Source organism: Gymnoscopelus braueri, assembly GCF_963280865.1.
Source record: "Gymnoscopelus braueri genome assembly, chromosome: 19".
Taxonomy (NCBI): domain Eukaryota; kingdom Metazoa; phylum Chordata; class Actinopteri; order Myctophiformes; family Myctophidae; genus Gymnoscopelus; species Gymnoscopelus braueri.
This window is the reverse complement of record NC_137621.1, coordinates 19,063,092-19,081,717: the sequence shown is the minus strand read 5'-3', so window position 1 is coordinate 19,081,717 and position 18,626 is coordinate 19,063,092. Positions and strand designations below refer to the sequence as shown.

Sequence of the window (18,626 nt, the reverse complement as noted above, 5' to 3'; positions counted from 1 at the left end):
TATTAATATTAGCCTAATTAATTATGTTGTTTGACTTTGCACAGTGCCGTGTGTACCTTCTACACAACAGCAGCCAGCCGGAGCTGAAGCGGAGCTCTCAGCCGTCTCTATCTCCCCAGCTCGCCCCAGTCCATGACTACTGCACACATTTCATCAACCAGTAGATATCTAATCCCCTCCGCTCTGCTCACTTCCTGAAGACTCACAAAGAACTTTACTCTGGTGGCAAGAATTCCCATGAATACTTGATGACTTCCATAGAAAAGGAAGTTGCCCGTTTCGTCTCACTTTGAAAGTGACACTCGCCCAGAGAGCGGGGCGGAACTTTTCAATTTCCGGATCCCTGCGGTTTGCTAAAGGGAGACGGATAGGAAAAAAAAAGGTACTGTGATGAATCACATCTTTTTAATGAGTCATTGATTAAGGTAAACAGCGGTACACTGGGAACAGGTTAGCATAGCACGCGGTTTCAGGCAAATGAATGGTCTCCGCGCTGAGAACGGAGACGGTGACAGTGAACCTTCAATAATCCCTGTGTGAAGAACGGCACACAAGTTTGATTCCTTAATCAGCAGGGGCCAGCATTTCGACGAGCCCTGACCCAGAAACACCACTGATCCAGTCAACAATGGGAGTACATGGGAGTGCGGGCACCGCTGGATGAGCAGGTGTTGATCTGTGCAATTACAGTGACAGATATTCACTGACCCATCACACCAGTCATCTCAGCCTAATTTGGGACCACCCAAATCTCCCAAGGGGGTTCTCAGACCTGCTTACGGCTCACATCACAGTTCTCTTGTAGTAGTAGTGACCTCTTGAACTCTGCTCTGAAGTCAGAGGTTGAGGGTTAAAGAGGTGGTCATGTGTCTTATCTCATGCTCGGCTGAGATGTCTACAGTCTGTGGCTATCCACTCACAGGCCCGAGTCAACAGTCATAACCTTCCTTTTACAGCAGCTTTACAGTCTGTTCCTGTGTACAAGTGCAGCCACATTATAAGATTCATATATTTGGCACAATCAAAACAACAAGTCTGTTTCTTTGTGTGTTACGGGCAAAAGCACGGAAATCAATGCTGTCCATTTAGTGATAGTAGGTCAAATCATAACCCGGTGGATTGGTGTTGGATTAGTATTTAAAAACAAATAAAGTTCAGTCCATAGACATTAGACATAAAAGTGCACATATCCCAGATTGAAGGAAGCTGCGGTCTTTGTCTCTTTGAATGGACAAAGCAATCCTGGAAAATTCCATATGCCTGAGAGACAATCCAAAATGAAATATGCTCTGAAGCGGGGAAATGAGCTCCGAGGTGCATTGTCTGAAAGCACGGGGGAATAATGTGATTGGACGGAGGGCAGTGGACGGTTGAGTCAGTCATTAACTGAAGTGGCGACCCAGTCGGGCCGAGCGGTAGTCTACTCTCAGCTGGACGAAGGCATGCAAGAGGTTCCGGTCCAGGTTTGTCAGCTGCTCACCCGAGCAAACCTGCTTCAGGTTGTCGGGGGCAACCACCAGGAGGTTGCAGAGAGCGTGGAGCGTGTCGAACAGCTGCAGCACCAGAGGGACCTGTCGGACAAATACACCAACAAAAATTAGCAAAACATACTGAGGGTCAGGATATTCCTGAAAACCCAGAATTCTTATTCATGAAAACTTTGCCCCGAAACTCATTCTGGCTCCTACTGTATAATGTATTACTGTGTAAGAATGTTACAGTTAATACATAATGTATAGTTCAAATTGTGCTCATTCTCAGCACACACTGTAGCAATGATTACTATGAGAATATAGAGCTTTAAAGTTATACAATGCAGAATCCCAAATAACGATTTTTAGCAACCTCTGCTGGTCACTACCGTCACTGCATACAATTTCCGTAATCCTCGATTACCCAGAATTCCATTCGTTTTCACCGGAAGCCGGAAGCGTTTCAAAAAGCGATCTTTTAATTGTTTTATACTATCTACGGATCGTTTCTCTTAGCCAGTGGAGCATTAGTTACCATGAGCTGTGCTTTCTTTTTCTGTTCTTTTTCGATCTTCTAATCCTACATTCTCTTAACATCAGCGTGAGGTTCCTTTTAGTTATTACCGCGATAGTTCCTGGCCAAACAGGAAACCGTTGCGGTAGTTCCTGGGGACGTCGGCCACGACGTCATGACGTTGGCCAGGAACGTCATTTCCCCGGGAAAGTCCCCCCAGTCCACATTCAATAGAAAATATATAAATAAAAGGCTTCCGGGGGTGAAATTCATGGAGTGGGTGTTGTGAAACTTTTGCCACTCACAAAAGATATACAATTTAACTTTAGTTTTGTTGAAAACGTTACCTAGTATTACTTTAACCTTTTCACAAAAATGTTTTAACCATAAAATACTACTTACACTACTACCTTTAAAAAGGTAGTGTAAGTGATATTTGTTTTGGTAAAAAAAAGTTTGTTGCTATAAGGTTGAAGTTCTATATTGTGATATTAATCATTGCTATAGAGCGTTTGTTCAGTAACATGGGTCTCCCTGTCTCTCCAGCGCATTAATAAACAGAAAATAAATTTTTCATGTGGGTTGCCAATTTCAGCCAATCGGGAGACAGCATCCATTCATCAGCTGCACTTTTATAGTGTTCCAGTTCCAATTTTGTCTGCTCACTTCTTGGTGACATCACTTCCAAATCCATTTCTTTGTCATGTATCCTGTATGAGTTCTCTCTCCTGATTGGATAAAATTGGTATCCTAACCTGAAAACGCATTTTCTGTTCATCAAAGAGCTGGAGAGATGGAGACACCCACAGGTTTTATCTGTGTACCCGTTTCCTCAGAATTAGACCAATCACACCTCGTGGCTATGTGCTTGCCATCCCAAAACAGAGCAGTCTCTGGCCATAAACAAATGCAGAATGCAAAGCCTGCATGTAAAAACTCCTGATGAGTGTGGAACTTGGATTGTAGATGTGTACATAGTTAATCAGCGTCACCACTGAACACGCACTGTGATTTGTGCAGCTTTGTACACAATCTGCAACATAGTAACTTAATATTGATAACTACATATTTAACAGAGAGGCCATGCAATAGGGAAACATTTCAATTAAAAAAAGCTCTGTTTTAGTCTCACTTAAATCTTTTTGTAATATTTAATACCAATAATGTATACGTTATTAACTCTAGAAAGGCCAAAGCACTCCTTTGACAAGCGGGTGGTGTCAAATTAATTTCTCAAACATCACACATGCAGTGGTTTTGCTTTTCCATGACTCTTCCTTAAGCTGTTAGAATCTTGAAACAATAGGAAAGAGGCAGGAGACAGCAGAGTTTTAGCAGAGATGTCCTAGACCTGGGCTGCTGTGCACTAAAACACAATTGCAATTCAGCATAAGCTTTTTCCATTGACACAGTGTTGGGGAACAAGGATACCTTTTTTACAGAACATTGTGTTTACGATTGGATGTACTGTATTGCTCTGTTATGCCCTGCTGTCGGCCACGGAGGCACCCACAACCCGACTACCAACAAATTCCCTTCTGTCTTCTGCTCAGTTTGTTGAAAACAGAAACTGAGCAGTGGTGAGTAGGACTATGAAGTATGAATGTTGTTGTTGTTGTACATGAATAACTACTACTATGGAAATGTAAATTATGGTGAACTGTCCACCAGAGCCCTTAAGGTAATGTTTTCTTTACCTGGCTTTTACTGGGGCCAGGCCTTTATTTGTACATACACACAACACGCCATGTGACTATGTACTGTAACCCGCGAGTCTTGCAACGCAGGCTTGTACATCAAATGTATGAATTCCCTTTGGTGTGACTTGTATACTTGTGTATACTTAAAGGTATCATGACATTCATGTTTACACCACATTCAGAGTCTTTGTCCTGGTCCTTCAAACGTGTACAAAAAGTTTTAACTGAAAATTCCACTCCAGTGATTCACTGTAGGTGTTTTTGTCTCACATTTCTAAAGCCTTTTCAACTGCAATGAAAAAAGAAATCTTTGCCTGCGGGTGTCGCTGGTGAGGGATTTTGCCTGTCAATCATCGCCTCTGCTCCGCCCCCCCCCAAAGGAAAGGATAGGGGAGGGGAGGGGCGAGGAGGAGAGTGGGCGGGATTAATCGACTGTGACCTCACTGTCGAAGGGCCAAGCTCAGATTACTTTTCAGCCTAATTATTCAGAAAACCCCAGACCACAGAAAATCCACTGAATGTTCAAAGTTCAGATTTTTTGGGTGTAATTGAGGTCATAAAACCCCCCAAAAAACATAACAAATTAAAAAAGTGAAAATGAATGTCATCGAACCTTTAATGTACAAAACCTAAGGAAATTTACAGAATATTGAGTTCCCCACCCTATGCATCCATTTTTAAGGTTTAAAATAAATAAATAAATAAACTAATAATAAACTTTAATTAACCCTCAGCCTCATCTACCATTCAAGGCAGAAACGAGGTACAGAGCACAGCTCTCCCCTGGACTTATCATGTTGTTCTACCGTCTTCTTTTTGTTTTGTTAAAGGATTTGGCAATGGTTTGACGTGTGCTCCTTATGCTTTGTACATCCATAGAAGTCACCATGCCCCCCCACCCCCGCACCTTGTAGTCCTTGGCGCATCGTCGATATTCGGCCACGTCGCAGATGGCCAGCATGCCTCCCATGGAGCTGTAGCTGTATTGCTGTAGGTGCTCGTGAATTAGCCTGTGGAAGCGCACGCCCAGCTCCGTCAACACCGTGTCCACGTTCTTCCCGTCCATGGACTTCCGCACTCGCTCCACCTGTCGGCTAACGTACCCACACACCTTGGTGCAGGCCTGCAGAGGAGCACAGGAGGGGGTCACGTATCGTAATCATCATCATAATACGGTAATACACTACAATGGAGTTGAAGGTTCTTTAAACACTTCCAACCCAGCGTCACTATTTTGGGCATATCATAGGCAGAGATTTGCAAACAGATTCAAATACGTATATTTAAATAGAAGTAGTGCTGCATTTGCAACTGTGTGTGCATTGTGTGTGAGGGTATACAGTATGGGTGGGATACAAACTTTAAGTTGTTTGGTTGTGTTTAAGCCCACTGGGATACGCCTATTTTCACAGAATGTTCGCCTACTATGACATGCCCAGAATAGGGACGGATAGGGTTTAAGTGGTTAACACACTTTCGGATCACCATTCATTACATTATTGCTGTTGCACATTTAAAACATGCCAGATCCATCTGCCATTTTTCCTTTCAGCACAATGCATGATGGTATGTAGTGCTTGGTTAGTGACCATCAGTTGTACAATACTTTTCAATATGCATTGTGGGATACGATGAGTCCACTATATATATGGTATAATAATTCTCACTACACATTCAGACAGCACTACAAAATGTCTAACTCACTACATAGTGGATTATAATAGTGAGTAGTGAGTGTAAGATTCAGTGAACTGGATAAAACATGCACTGCAATGCAAAAGCTTCAATCAATGCAGAGATGTGCCGAATACAGGAAAGGTGGGCACTAGGGAAATCTGGGCAGCATCTTTTTGGGAAGACTGGGCACTAGGGAAGAGTGGACACAAGGAAAGGTGGGCACTAGGGAAATGTGGGCACCCGTAAGAGTGGGCACTTTGGGGGGGGGGGGGAGAAGAGTGCGCACTAGAGAAGAGTGGGCACAAGGAAAACTGGGCAGTGGGCACTAACAAACACATCACTCCTCTCCCCCCCAAAGTGCCCACTCTTCCTGGCAAGCTGGAATACATCCAAAACAGCGCTGCCAGGATCCTAATGAGAGTGCGTAAGCACGATCATATAACACCTATCCTATTCTCACTGCACTGGCTCCCCGTTTCAGCCAGGATCGTCTACAAGGTCCTACTAATAACTCACAACTGCATAAATGCATGCCCCTACCCTACCTAACTAACTACCTACCCTACAAACTAATTAAGCCTCCACAAACTTCCACCCGCACCCTCAGATCTGCGAGCAGATTCCTCCTCGATGTCCAACCTACGTACTATGGGGGACCGGGCCTTCTGCTCGGCAGTGCCGCGCCTGTGGAACAGCCTTCCTATTGATCTGAGAGCACCACAGACCCTGGACTCTTTTAAAATAGGCCTGAAGACTTTTTGTTTCGGAGGGCATTTTTGTGTTGAATTGTTGTTTAGCCACATTCGTTTTTAAACCCTGCTTTTTTTTTTAACCTTATATGATTGATGATGTGTTTTTACCATGTGGCACTTTGAGATTCCTTGTGAATGAAAAGTGCATTACAAATAAAATGTATTATTTTTATTATTCTTCCAAGGTTACCAGTTTTCCATAGTGCCCAGAATGTTTTGGTGTCCACCTTGCTTTCTAATTTGTTTCGTTTTGCATGTGAGCCAAGTCAAAGGAGAAGCTATGGCTTTGCGTTCCCTTACTGCAGTGTACTGGATCATGACGTTGTTCTCATCCTCTGGCCTGAAGTCAGTCTTCTTCTGCTCCGTGGTCAGGATGTGCTTCATCTGGCCCACCATGCAGTTAATTGTTCTGGATGGATGTATAGAGAATATGAACTAGTGTATTTTTCAACTGGGCACATTAATTTGTGTCCACATATAAATAGGAATGGAGCTCGAGAGCCGGGTTCGGGTCCAACCCGGTTCTGAATTTATCGAGACCTGAGTATCAATAAGCTTTGTGCTTGTCGAGCCTGTTATCGGGTATAGCGGCCTCGCCTGTGACGTCATGTCTAAACAATCACAACAAGAAGCGATAAATCTAATCACCCACGCTGGCACAAACATGTCGGTCTAAAAGTGTATTGATACCTGCCAACCAGCGCTTCCCGGGGTAACAAGGAATAGAAATTTGATTGGCTCACTATTGGATACAATGCTTTTTTAATGGGCCAGTGGTTGCGTGCAGCTTCAGTGTTGTGTTTACATGTGCGGTGGAGCAATGGCGTTACGAGTGAAACGCTCAAAAGTTTCACTCGTCCTCTTCTACCCAAGGCATGTGCATGCAGCCCAGCAGGGTAACAAGTCTCCGTTGACAATATTAATAATCCAATTGGTGATAATCTGTTTGGGAAACTCTAAAATCTCCCTGCAAGTGACTAGTGTCGCCTAGCGTGACATATTCAATGTGCGACGTCTTCTCAGTCTATCGTTGCCAAAAATGGCAGATCTACAAGTGACGGTGCACACATTTTTTAACCAGTTAACAGTTTCTTTAATATCATTTTCCAAAAGTAAAAAGGTCACTTGCATTCTATCTGTTTGAAAAGTACTGTATTTGAAGGCCCTTGTAATGTAGTGCAAGTGATATTTTTTGATATTTTTTGGTTTAAAAATATAAAATAAAGAAAAAATAGAAAAAATAAATATGCATTTTCTGTTTATAAAGAGCTGAAGAGACATGGAGATTTGATAGTAATTATTACAGTACTATTCATAATATAAATCCATTTAACACTTATTGCACGTTAATGAATGGTTGTTTTAATGATAGGCAAAGATATGTTGCAAAGATATGTTTAACTGTTGTCATCTTCATTTAATTTTAGATGGTGGTCAGCCACAAACTCATTCACAACTGGCCAATAAAAAAAAGATACAGGTTTGGTTCCGAATTTGTCGTCTCACGTATTTCCATAAAATAATGGAAAAAGCTCAATAGTGGATCAATAAGCAGGATCGATAAGGTGCTCATTATCAATAAACATTAACGAGCTCCATCCCTACATATAAATGCTAAAACAGAAGGCTCATACGTAGTCGGTTGGAAAACTGACCTGTCAATGCCTGTATCCAGTTTTACTTCCATTTGTTCGATCACTTCTTTTTTCTTGTGCAGACATTCTGCCAACTTTGGGGAGGAGCTGTGGACAAAAATGTCAGAGGTTCCTACTTTTGACTGCAAAAAACAAAGCTAGGTAAGGAGCTAACAGCTTCCAGCAGGATGCACTGATTTGAATGATCTGACCTTATGAGAGGCATAAGGTGGTCGTTGAACTGCTTGTCGAACAGGTGGAAGATAGTGTTGGCCTGCTGGACCACATCCAGGAAGTACAGGTTGGCGTTCTTGGCATCTGCTGAGGGGATAGCTGTAGTTCAAAGCAGGAGGAACAGGATGAATGATTAGCGTACACAAAAAGGTGGATTAACAGTGGGGGGAAATTAGCTTTTGTATGAGAATCAGAAGGCTCCTGGTTCAGGGTTTGATCCCCGCTTCTCTTAGCAATACTGGCATCATGTCGAAGTGTCTTTGAGCAAGACACTGAACCCCTTTAACTGCTCCGTCAAGCAGGTTGGTGCCTTGCATGGCTGACTCCACTGTCTGTGTGTGTGAATGGTTTAATGTACCGTAATACATACATTGTAAAGTGCTTTGGAAACAAGGTGCTATATAAATGCTGACCATGTCTTATTGAACTTGGTTCAATACCAATCAACAACCACTTGCTGAGACATTCTTTGATGGTGGCTCTGTGCCCCAGGGAGGAGTTGAGATGGACGTACCCGAGAGGCCAATCTCCAGGGCGTAGTCGATGTAATCTATACACAGGTGCTCCACCAGTAGCAGGAAGATGGAGAAGGCATTCTTGGGCAAGTCTGCAGGGTCTGACAACTGGATCACAGAAAAAAGAAAAGAGAATGGCAATGCAATTTGCACTCAGCTCAATAGGGTTTCTTCACTGAAGTGGCAATGAAAACAAGACAGGTTTTTCCCTTATGTTGACTTGACATAAATGCACAACAATCCCATGAACCGGACGAAGGGGATTCTCACCTTGTTGCATCTTTCAAAGGCATGTCGTGTCTCCTGCAGAAGGTTAAGCACCACCTCTTGGCACAGGAAGGTCTCTCCATGGGTGTCAATGCTCGGGCCCAGGGGCAGGTTAGTGCGCTGTCTTATTCGCTCCTTCAACTCCTGGATACTGCGGGAGGGGACAGAGAGAAAAGGAGGGATTAGACTTGCTAAAGACTTTCAAATTTAGTCTTCACTTAGTGCTTTATTCAACAATGTCATGTCTGTAGCCGAAAACCTTGGTTTTATTTGATCCCAGCCTAAACTTAGAAAGCCACTTTAATAATAATAGCTTTTATTTCTTCAAGCCTTAACTATTGCAATGGTGTTTGTTTTCACATGTCTTAAGCAAAAAACACTTAATAAGCTCCAAATTGTACAGAATACACTGGAGGTATATTAGCATTTCCCAAGCTATGTTTATATGACTGACTGTCCAGGGAAGAAGCTATTTAGAAATCTACTGCCAATGGCTTTGAGGCTACAAAGCCACTTGCTCCTTAATAGCATCTGAAACAGTCCCTGCTTGGCTAGAATTTTTGATAAGCCTGCAAGCTTTGCTGACACAATGTCCATCGTATATGTCCCGGATAGAGGATAGCTCACAATCGATGTTGCTTTGCAGTGCACTAGTTTCCATACAAGGCACGGATGCAGCCAGTCAGGGCAGGGCTCTCGTGGTACTTCTGTAGAAGGCTACACTGGCTGCCTGTCATTTTAGGGTTGATTTTAAGATTTTGCTGATTATTTTAAGCTGTTTGATTACACTTGAGTCCTAACTGGAACCTGCTGGTTGTTCCTGAATAGAGGCTGAAGACAGACTTTGCTGTCAGGCTCTGGAAAGAGAAGGCTGAGGAGCTCAGGCTTCTAACTCACTGTTTTATTTTAAATACAGTCTTAAAAAAAATATCTAAAGGCCTTCACCATAATTTAACATTTTGCAATGTTATTGGTTGATTCCCTTAACACATTAACTGCCAGAATTATTTTCATATTTTTTTAGCCAGTGCCAGAGTTTTTCATTGGAAAAAAAAAAGTACTCAGGAGCCGAAATACAGCATTTTTAAGTTTTAAGTTAACAAGGAAGTGGATAGGAGTCTAGATCTTCAACTAATCATATCTCCTTGGCCTTTGGGTGAAATTTTTTATTTTTTTTTCACTTCACGTAGATCTACGCGATTGGCACGTGGCGGCTTTACGGAGGTTCGCGTAGATCTACGTGATTGGCAGTCAATGTGTTAATGTTTTTATTTTTCACTGTAGTTCATGTCTGTGACTGTTTTTTTTTATTTATTCAGTTTTATGTAAAGCACTTTGTCATTTTGTTTGGTACGTGCTTAATAAATAAATAAATAATAATATTACAAAACAGAGCAGATTCAGGAGGTTTGGTGAGCCAAGTGGTGACAGGCTCTCACCCTACTTATATGTGGGAAACTCAACCTGTTCTGATGTTAACATAAAAGGACCATTGTCAGTGTATTTTGGGTTTCACACTCCAACGGCATTGAGAGTGAAACCTAAAAATCTCACCTGCCGGTGCCAATGAGACGCTTCTGGTGGTTCTTGGAGTCGTAGAAACGTTGTAGGATCAAGGCACTGCGAGTGCGAAGGTAGTCTCTCTCCATGTCGATGTAGCTCTCCAGGTAGGAGGAGAAGATGTTCTTGATGAGTTTGGACAGGAAGGTGTGCTTGTCTGAGCCTAGGTTGAACTCCGTCAGCTTGTTTGTCAACGCTGTGGTCCTGGCAGAGGACACAAGCATTGGGATGAAGTCACTTTTCACAGTTGATGATATGTCATTGTTTGTCGACTGACGTGTCACGTGTCAAGCAGAAATAAGCCAGAGATCAGTGTACTGTTGCCTTGTGGCACTATTTGTTCTTTGTTTTCCAATTTAAATAATTTTCCCTTGTTAGTAATTGACTGTGCCCCAAAGTAAAATGTTTTACGGTTCCCTGTGAATTTGTGTCAAGCGGAGAAAGTTTAATTGAAAAGACAGTAAAAATGACACATTAACCACTTTCAACCTGGCATCACTATTTTGGGCATGTCATTATAGACTTAAATTAAAAGAAAAATCAAAAGCTCACAATGCACCACATAGCAACACGTTGTGAGCTTGTAGGTACGCTATTCTTCGTACAACGACAAATAGGGATTAACTTAATTTAAAAGAAAAGACATGAATTACTTTGTGTAAAGGTCATAAAGGTGCTTGAGGTATTGTTCCATGTCTTGAACGCGGGTCTCGTCCAGTTTCTCTCTCACGTGGGCCTGTAAACACAAAGGCTATCAGTCTAACAGAACACCACAGTTATGGTGGGATCTAGCTAATACAGAATGACAATGGCAAATAGTGGATATATACCTGTAGTTTGTTCTCAAAAATGCTTTGGATGAGTTTGGCCATAACGGCTTCTGGGCTGCTGAAGACCTCCCCCACTTGCTTGTTGACTCTCTCGCAGAGGGCTGCGGTGTCTTCAAACACATCGTTCCTCATGTACGCCCCCTGGGAAGAGAAACAGAAGGGCTAACTTGTGGCCTGTGCAGAATACTGGCTGTAAAAACGAGATAATTGGGATATTATGTGAGACTGTGGGGAACACTGCACACTCACTTCCTGACACTGTTTGATGTAGACGTCAACACAATGCGCATACCCCTGTTACAGAAAGAGACGCGTTACCTCTCTATCAATGCAACATTGACACTCAACTTCCATATTAGCACATCCTGTATGAATTGACATCAACCTCCTGCTATGAACTACAGCTATCCCTTCAGCAGACTCTGACGTTCGCCACACAACAAAGCTAATAGCATTTGCTAATAGTGAGCTTGTAGATCAGCTAGTTTCGCTGTTCAAAAAAAATATAAAATATATAAATATATCAGAATTGGGATTTTTTTTAAACAGCGAAACTAGCCGATCTACAAGCTCACAATTAGTAAATACTATTAGCTTTGTCGAAGTATAGGGGTTAAGTGGTTATGACCTATTTTATACTTTGTCGTACGACAGTGTTGCCCAAAAATAGCCAGTTCTAAAATTTTCTTTAACAACTTTTGCCTATTATGACATGCCCAAAATAGTGAAGCTAGGGTGAAAGTGGTTCATAATGTAATGCTGAAAAGGACAAAAGGATCGAGTAATGATTGCAGAATGTCTCTGGATCACCTTGAAATGTAACAGAACCGCTGCAACCTCCCGCATACGTCCAATCTCACCCCTGCGCTGGGCGGCGGTGAACTCCTGGATCAACTGACGCTCCAGGTCATGGTACTTACCTGGAAAACACACACACACACACACACACACACACACACACACACACACACACACACACACGTTTTTTTTATTTGCAGGTCATTTCTTGTGACCTTGTGCCCTGGACAATTTAATGACTATAGCCAAAATACAACTCACTTGCAATCTTTGCCTTGACATCTGCAAATCTGTAAAATGAGAACAAAATGATTCAGTCAATTGCATCTTCGAGCCTACAGTACTTAATGTATGCATTTTTCAGGAACTTTAATCATGTATTTTTAACACCAAAACATTGTCGATCCATGATAGGAGATTACACAGCACGCTAATTGGCACTTTCAACTTCCACCTTCTCCGACAGTGCTAGGATGTCTAAAGCTGCCTCTAGGACGCCTGACTCACCTGTCGAATGGCAGCTCTTGGGCAATGAGATGCAGCTTCTGAATGATATCAGCCGCCTCCTTAATCTGATGAGGAGCGAGGTGGACAAAGGAGACAGAGAGAGAGAGAGAGAGAGAGAGAGAGAGAGAGAGAGAGACAGAGAGAGAGATAATAATGAGAGGACAGTAAGAGGTGGACATCCAAACAGGCAGAGCAGACAGGCCACTGGAAAACGACTCCACATGGGGGATTCATCATCTTAGAGCAGCCCTCCTCCACCTCCCCATGTTGGCCATGGAGCTGATAACAAGCAGACGCTGCTCACCTGGGCATCGGCAAAAGCGGTGGTGGCAGCAGCAGCCCTGACTTAGCAGCACGTCCAACTCTTTATTGGCATGCTTTTTTTCTGAATAGGCTGTAATCCCGCAGGAGTGTAAATCGCCTTCAATAATCTGTTCGGCCAGGGATATCGGTCTAAAAAAAGAGGCCCCTGTCGAGAACCCTCCCCACGCCCCCCCCCTCCCTCCCCCTGACATACATGCTGGCTGAAAAAGCTCCGGACCTACGAAAGGCCCGCCGTCCGCAACTCCTCTGTTCCCGCAGATGCCTGCCTCAGCTAACATCATTACTCTGCTCCCGTGAGGAGGATCCAGTCTTTCTGCTCGGCGAAGGTTTTCTAAGTATCTGTCCCCCAGCTAAGATTAGCTAAATCCCATGTAAGTAATGTAGCCGTCTCCCTGCAGTCAGGGTTTAGCAGCACTTGTCTCCACGCTGGCGGCCCAGCCCTCCCTTTCAGAAGGATTAGCAGAGCCATCCCCCTTCAGCTATTCACTTGCAGCTTTCCTCTTTCCCCCTCGTCTGGAGGTATGCTCAGGAAAAAGAATCTGGTCAGATATTCCTGCATGCCTCTCCGAAAGCCTAGCCCCATCTGCAGCTCTCGTCTCTGGGATTGACCTCACCCCCCCCTCTCCCCACTTAGACTCCCTGCTCCACCACCACTAATGATGCATCTCCAAGCAGGAATTCATCTGGAGCATCCCGATCTCTCCACAACCAATTACGATATTCAAATGTCAATGCTGTTAGGGGTCAACAGTAGGGTAATTTGTCTAATATCAACTTGGCCTGTGTTTAGGTAGAAATCTGAGCACATTTGAGTGCCTTGTCTGTAATGTGACGTACGGTAACTGAGGGCAACAGGCTCTCTCCGACTCTACAATTAATGCAATTAGGCTTGACATGAGCATGTTGACAGTGACACCCATGCTAGTCAATCAGCCAGCTATTATCAGAAAGCAAATGACAGTTTATTAATCCAAATTAGCTGAGGGATCCAACTAAAGGGATGAACTTGACAAATTAATGTGGATCATTTTCTTTATAATCCTGTTCACGTGCGTTTCACCTACAGTAACAATCACAGCGGGGGCCTCAACAACAAAACAAATAAGCCACCCCTGGTGGTGGATAGATGGTAGGACAGTAGGTGTGTGTCTACACTATTTTGTTTTGTTTATTTAGTATAGTAAGTTAAGTTAGGTTTGTTTTGGGTTATTACCTTATTTTTGTACTAGATTATTTAGGTAAGCTTTAAATCCCTGAGTTAGTTTAAAGGTTTGTTTTGTAATCACTGGCACTGCCCTGCCTCCCTATGTCTTGGTCCTTTATGAAATTCAAATATTTGTTCAAATCACCTTAACGTCCTTTTAAATCACCTTTTCTTTGCACCATACCACCGTGTTTTGTTACTCCCTGTGCCCTAGACTCATATCAGGGTCGTAACAACTGACCTTGTCAGGATTGTTGAACACGTCACTGCGAAGCTCCCCGTCCAAAAACTCGTTGAAGTAGGTCATGAGACGCTGAGCCTCTACGGCCCTCTGTCGAGGTGTGTTCACTCCCTCCAGCTGGTCTCCCAGGTGACACACTTTGGTGGCCACATAGCTGATGTGATCGTCCAGTTCCTGGAAATGCTGAAAGGCCACCTGAAGGGACACAGAGCCTGGACGTTTGTAAAGTAGTGTGCGTAAAGATCAAGCGACATGATGGTCGACAAAGTGAAATCGGACATCTCTGCGTGTCGGCTTGGGCCTTACGGTACAATGATGGATTGTACAGGACACGTTAGAACTTTATTGTCACATCGCATCAGGTGTAAAGAAGTGGGTGAAATTAATTTTTGTTTTTGTCCATCGAAAAGAAGAGGGGTAGGCAGTCAGGGAGAGCAAGGAGAAAAATCAAACCGTAAAGAAAAACATGTCAAGGAGGGGCAAAGATCAAAAGATACCAACTATTATCCATCCACCTCACCTGATTGCTCCTCTGTAGGTCTTGTACTTTGTGTGCAAATTCCTTAGCCTCGCGGTGACACTGATGTTCAAGCTTCTCCACGCGGCGTTGGATCTTCTCATCCAGTTGCTTCAGCTCTTCTATGTGATTCTCAAACTCCTCCAGCAGCCTATCAGTGTGAAGGAAAATAAATTAAAACATTAGCATGCGTTTGTATTGGGATTCCTCTGGGTACTCCGATTTCCCCCCACACCAAAGGACACGCATGCTAGGTATAGTAAATACTCCTGGCCGAGTGGCTGTGCCCTTGACCAAGGTTCTGAAAATACAACCGGAGTTGGTTCCCAATCGCTGCTCACTGCTTCTTGGGATGAGTTAAATGTAGGGGACACATTTCACCAAGGGGACAATGAAGCAAAATCAGATCAAATAAACTAAGATCCATGACAAACGTCATGTAAAACACAAAACAAATTCATGTAAATCTAAGTCTGGAGGAGTAATTGGGGAAAAGCAGGGTTAAATCTGTCCCACTGACCCAACACTTAGAGTTAATAGTTACAGAATGGTGTGTAACTGGGTGCTTTAATTCCTGGGTCCCTAGACTTAAGAAGCTCTGAAAACTAGGAGCCTCGTCAGCTGCATTTTAAGTGCCATCAGGACGGCCGAGCAAAAGTTCTAAGTCAGCACTACATTTCACCGAGTAGGAAACATCCTAAAATGATGAGTATATAATCTCTTGACTAATTCCCTCTGCACCGGCTACAGATTAAGGACGTCTCCCTTCCCTTCTCGTTCCCTGGTTGGTGACTCACAGTATGGTGGCCTCCATACGTCGTCTCTGACTCTTCACTAAGGTTTAAATAGAGCTTGATAGGAGGTTGTGGCAACAGTTTTGTGGAGGAAGCAGATAAGGCTGGATGGATCGACATAATAGTTAGTTGGGGTTCTTCCAAAGGCCTACTGTGTTGTATTTGTGATTAAGAAAGTTAAGTTGGCTACCAAATGTAAACATAAGACCAAGCAACATTCTCACCAAACAACTCAAACTTTATTCCAACAACGTGGAATGATTCCTGTCAAACCCTGCAAGCTCTCTCCAAAATAGAAACAAATATAGTTTTGGTCCATAAATCAGTCACATCAGCCCAAAAAATTATCTCAGACTACAGTCACACACAAAGATCTCAGACTACAGTCTGAGATCCCTTATTCTGGATTGGATTTTATTTTTCAGAAATCAGATTATAAATACTGGCTGATATTGTAAATGCATTTCTCAGAATGAATAGCGAGTGCAACAAGGTTATAAAACACAATCAACTAGCCATTTTGTTATTGCTTCAATCATACAATTGTGTACAATCACAATCTCGACAGAGAGTGGGTTTTCAAATAGGGCTGATTAATCAATTTTTTTGTTGTTACTTTTTTATATATATATCAGTGAATCGACTATTGGACTTCATCGTCCATCATGCCACTGTATTTAAGACATAGAAACAACATAGGATGTATTTTATTTCTGTGAATTGTATGTGTATATTAAATTTCACATCATTTGTAGATATATGTCACAAGGAGATAAATCACAAATAATCAGGCTTTACTAATAATCTGAAATCCATAATGGACTGCTCCCCCCTTGTGTTGAAGTGATCTGAAAAGTTTAGTTTGTCCAGAATCCCTTGAAAATAGGATGGAATACGGTCAATGATGTTAACTAAACAATGATTGTGTTTATATACGATAAGCTTACATAGGGGGCCGCAGGGGCTCATGTGGTAGAGTGACTGCATGGGAATACGAAGTCTTCCGGTTTGATCCCGTACTCTCCCTGGGTTAGTGTCGAAGTGCCGTTGACACTGAACCCTAACGGCTCCTGCTGAGCAGGTTGGTGCCTTGCATGTTTTTCCTCTGCTGTCTGTGTGTGGGGGTGTGTGTGTGAATGGGTGAAAGTAATGCACAGTGTAAAGCGCTTTGGATAAAGGCATATCGACCCCTTTTCTGATACTAATAATAACATATGTTTTTCAGAGGGTGCTTCATAAATGGAGGAAAAACACAAGCTGAACATGGTAGCCATACATCCATGCCAACTGTGCCTATCAATTTAGTTTGATTGTTTTTGCCACACTGCCATCCATAGGAAAATGGTTGTAAATCAGTGGTGTTCTCAAACTTTATGCATTAGGCCACGGATGCCCATAACTCAGAGTGTAGAAATGTGTACACTCTCAGAGTTACAGACCTGTAAAGGTCCATTTGGTTCCTATTAATATCTAAAATTTTGCTGCGGACTCCCTGTAACCCCCTAAAGGACACCTGGCCTGGTGTCCCCTCCGGACCCCACTTCGAGAACCAATGGTGTGTAAACGACACCAGCCTACCTTTTAGGATCAAAGGCCTCGGCACCTCCTTTGGAACCTCCTCCAGGTGTTCTCCATGCCAACCTCTCAATGTACTCATCTGCATCAAAAGGCTCCTGGAGGAGGGAGGCAAGTGCCAAGTAAACAAGTGTACAAAACTGCCATACAAAAAAAAATCAACACCACAATACCACACCCCCATGAGCAATAAGCCACCTTTGAACCGGATTTTCGTTATGTTGCTCACTAAAGTGTAAATCGTAAAGAAACATTACTGGTTACCCACACAGTTTTCAGATGAAAGAAGAACTAATACTTGCTCTAATGTTAGCTGTACATCACAAGTCATAAACATAGCAGTGTTACGGTTATCAGTTGAGCTTTGTGTGATGCAAATTCTACGGTGACAATAATATATCTGCAGGTCATTGTCTCTTTCACCTCTCCACACTGGACAAACCTTGCCCAGTCTGTAGTGTCATTATTCAATATTTCCAGTGGTGTAAAGTACATTTATTCAAGTACTCTACTGGAGTATTTCCAATTTTCAATACTTTCACCCCACTACAGAGGCAAATATTGTACTTTTTACTGCACTACAATTATTTGACAACTTTAGTTACTAGTTACTTTGCAGATATAGATAATTATCACAAAAGATATAACCACTTCAGCCCTATATATATATATATATATATATATATATATATATATATATATATATATATATATATATTAAGGCCATTTGAAAATAGCCGATCTGCTATTTTCAAAAGATTTTGTATACATTTTGAAATTGTTAAATGGACCATTCTGCATAATGAGTACTTTTACTTTTGTACTTTAAGTACATTTTGATACCAATACTTTTGTACTTTCACTCAAGTACATTTTGAATTCCAGACTCTTACTTGTAACAGAGTACTTCTATTGCAGTTTACTTAAGTAAAACGTGTGAATACTTTTTCCACCACTGAATATTTCTGCCAGATACATGAACCATCAAGCTAACGACAGCTAGCCCAGCTACCTAGCTACCCTGCTAACACAGTCATTTCACCTCGAACAGTTGAGCTGTGGTTGCCATGTTCGATCGTCGGCTAGCAACGCAGAGATGCTGTTTAGACGTGAGGGATGATGGTGAATCGGCAACACCGCCAACCTCCCGGTAGATTTGCTGCTTTCCCTGCAGTCACAGTGTTGCCCTTTGTTGACAGCATAGAGCCAGCTAGTTAGTTAGCGACCCTCTGCTTCCTGTATGGGGAAGTGGGGAACAGGGTGGGGATGTGCTGCGTTCGAGATGACTCGGGGAGTCGGAATTTGCAACTGCGACTCTGCTCAAGATTGGAACGGTCACTTAAAGCAGTGGTTCTCATTGTGCAGTGGTTTTGGGAGGACAGTAAAGTGACAATTTAAGGAATTTAAGGACTCTTTAAAAAAAAAAAGAAGAAAACAACATTTTAAAGACTTACTTCATCGAAACATTGGCCAAATTGTCAAATAATAAGAAAGAGGCAAAAGTATTGTGA

At 42.6% G+C, this 18,626-nt stretch overlaps 1 protein-coding gene across 1 annotated transcript; it reads right to left on the bottom strand.

The window, feature by feature from the left end:
* Window positions 1-386: 386 nt before the first annotated feature.
* Window positions 387-18,350, bottom strand: exoc5 (exocyst complex component 5). The gene is made up of 18 exons (XM_080413870.1): window positions 18,158-18,350; window positions 17,119-17,213; window positions 14,750-14,897; window positions 14,230-14,424; window positions 12,461-12,525; window positions 12,215-12,243; window positions 11,966-12,075; window positions 11,405-11,449; window positions 11,156-11,296; window positions 10,979-11,061; window positions 10,320-10,529; window positions 8,769-8,916; window positions 8,498-8,606; window positions 7,962-8,082; window positions 7,771-7,857; window positions 6,416-6,524; window positions 4,594-4,809; window positions 387-1,571 (listed from the first exon to the last, which is right to left on the bottom strand). Exons 1-18 carry the CDS (start codon window positions 18,182-18,184, stop codon window positions 1,383-1,385), a joined length of 2,127 nt encoding a protein of 708 aa, XP_080269996.1. The 5' UTR covers window positions 18,185-18,350; the 3' UTR covers window positions 387-1,382.
* Window positions 18,351-18,626: the final 276 nt, after the last annotated feature.

What these genes read in the sequence shown, in the direction of transcription:
- exoc5 (XM_080413870.1), bottom strand. Translation starts at nt 18,184, where the DNA reads ATGGCAACCACAGCTCAACTGTTCGAG. An exon ending in TGTCAAGGCAAAGATTGCAA is followed by an intron (nt 12,076 to 12,214) that starts GTGAGTTGTATT and finishes TGTGTTTTCCAG; the next exon opens with GTAAGTACCATGACCTGGAG. An exon ending in TTTTTGAGAACAAACTACAG is followed by an intron (nt 11,062 to 11,155) that starts GTATATATCCAC and finishes TTGTGTTTACAG; the next exon opens with GCCCACGTGAGAGAGAAACT.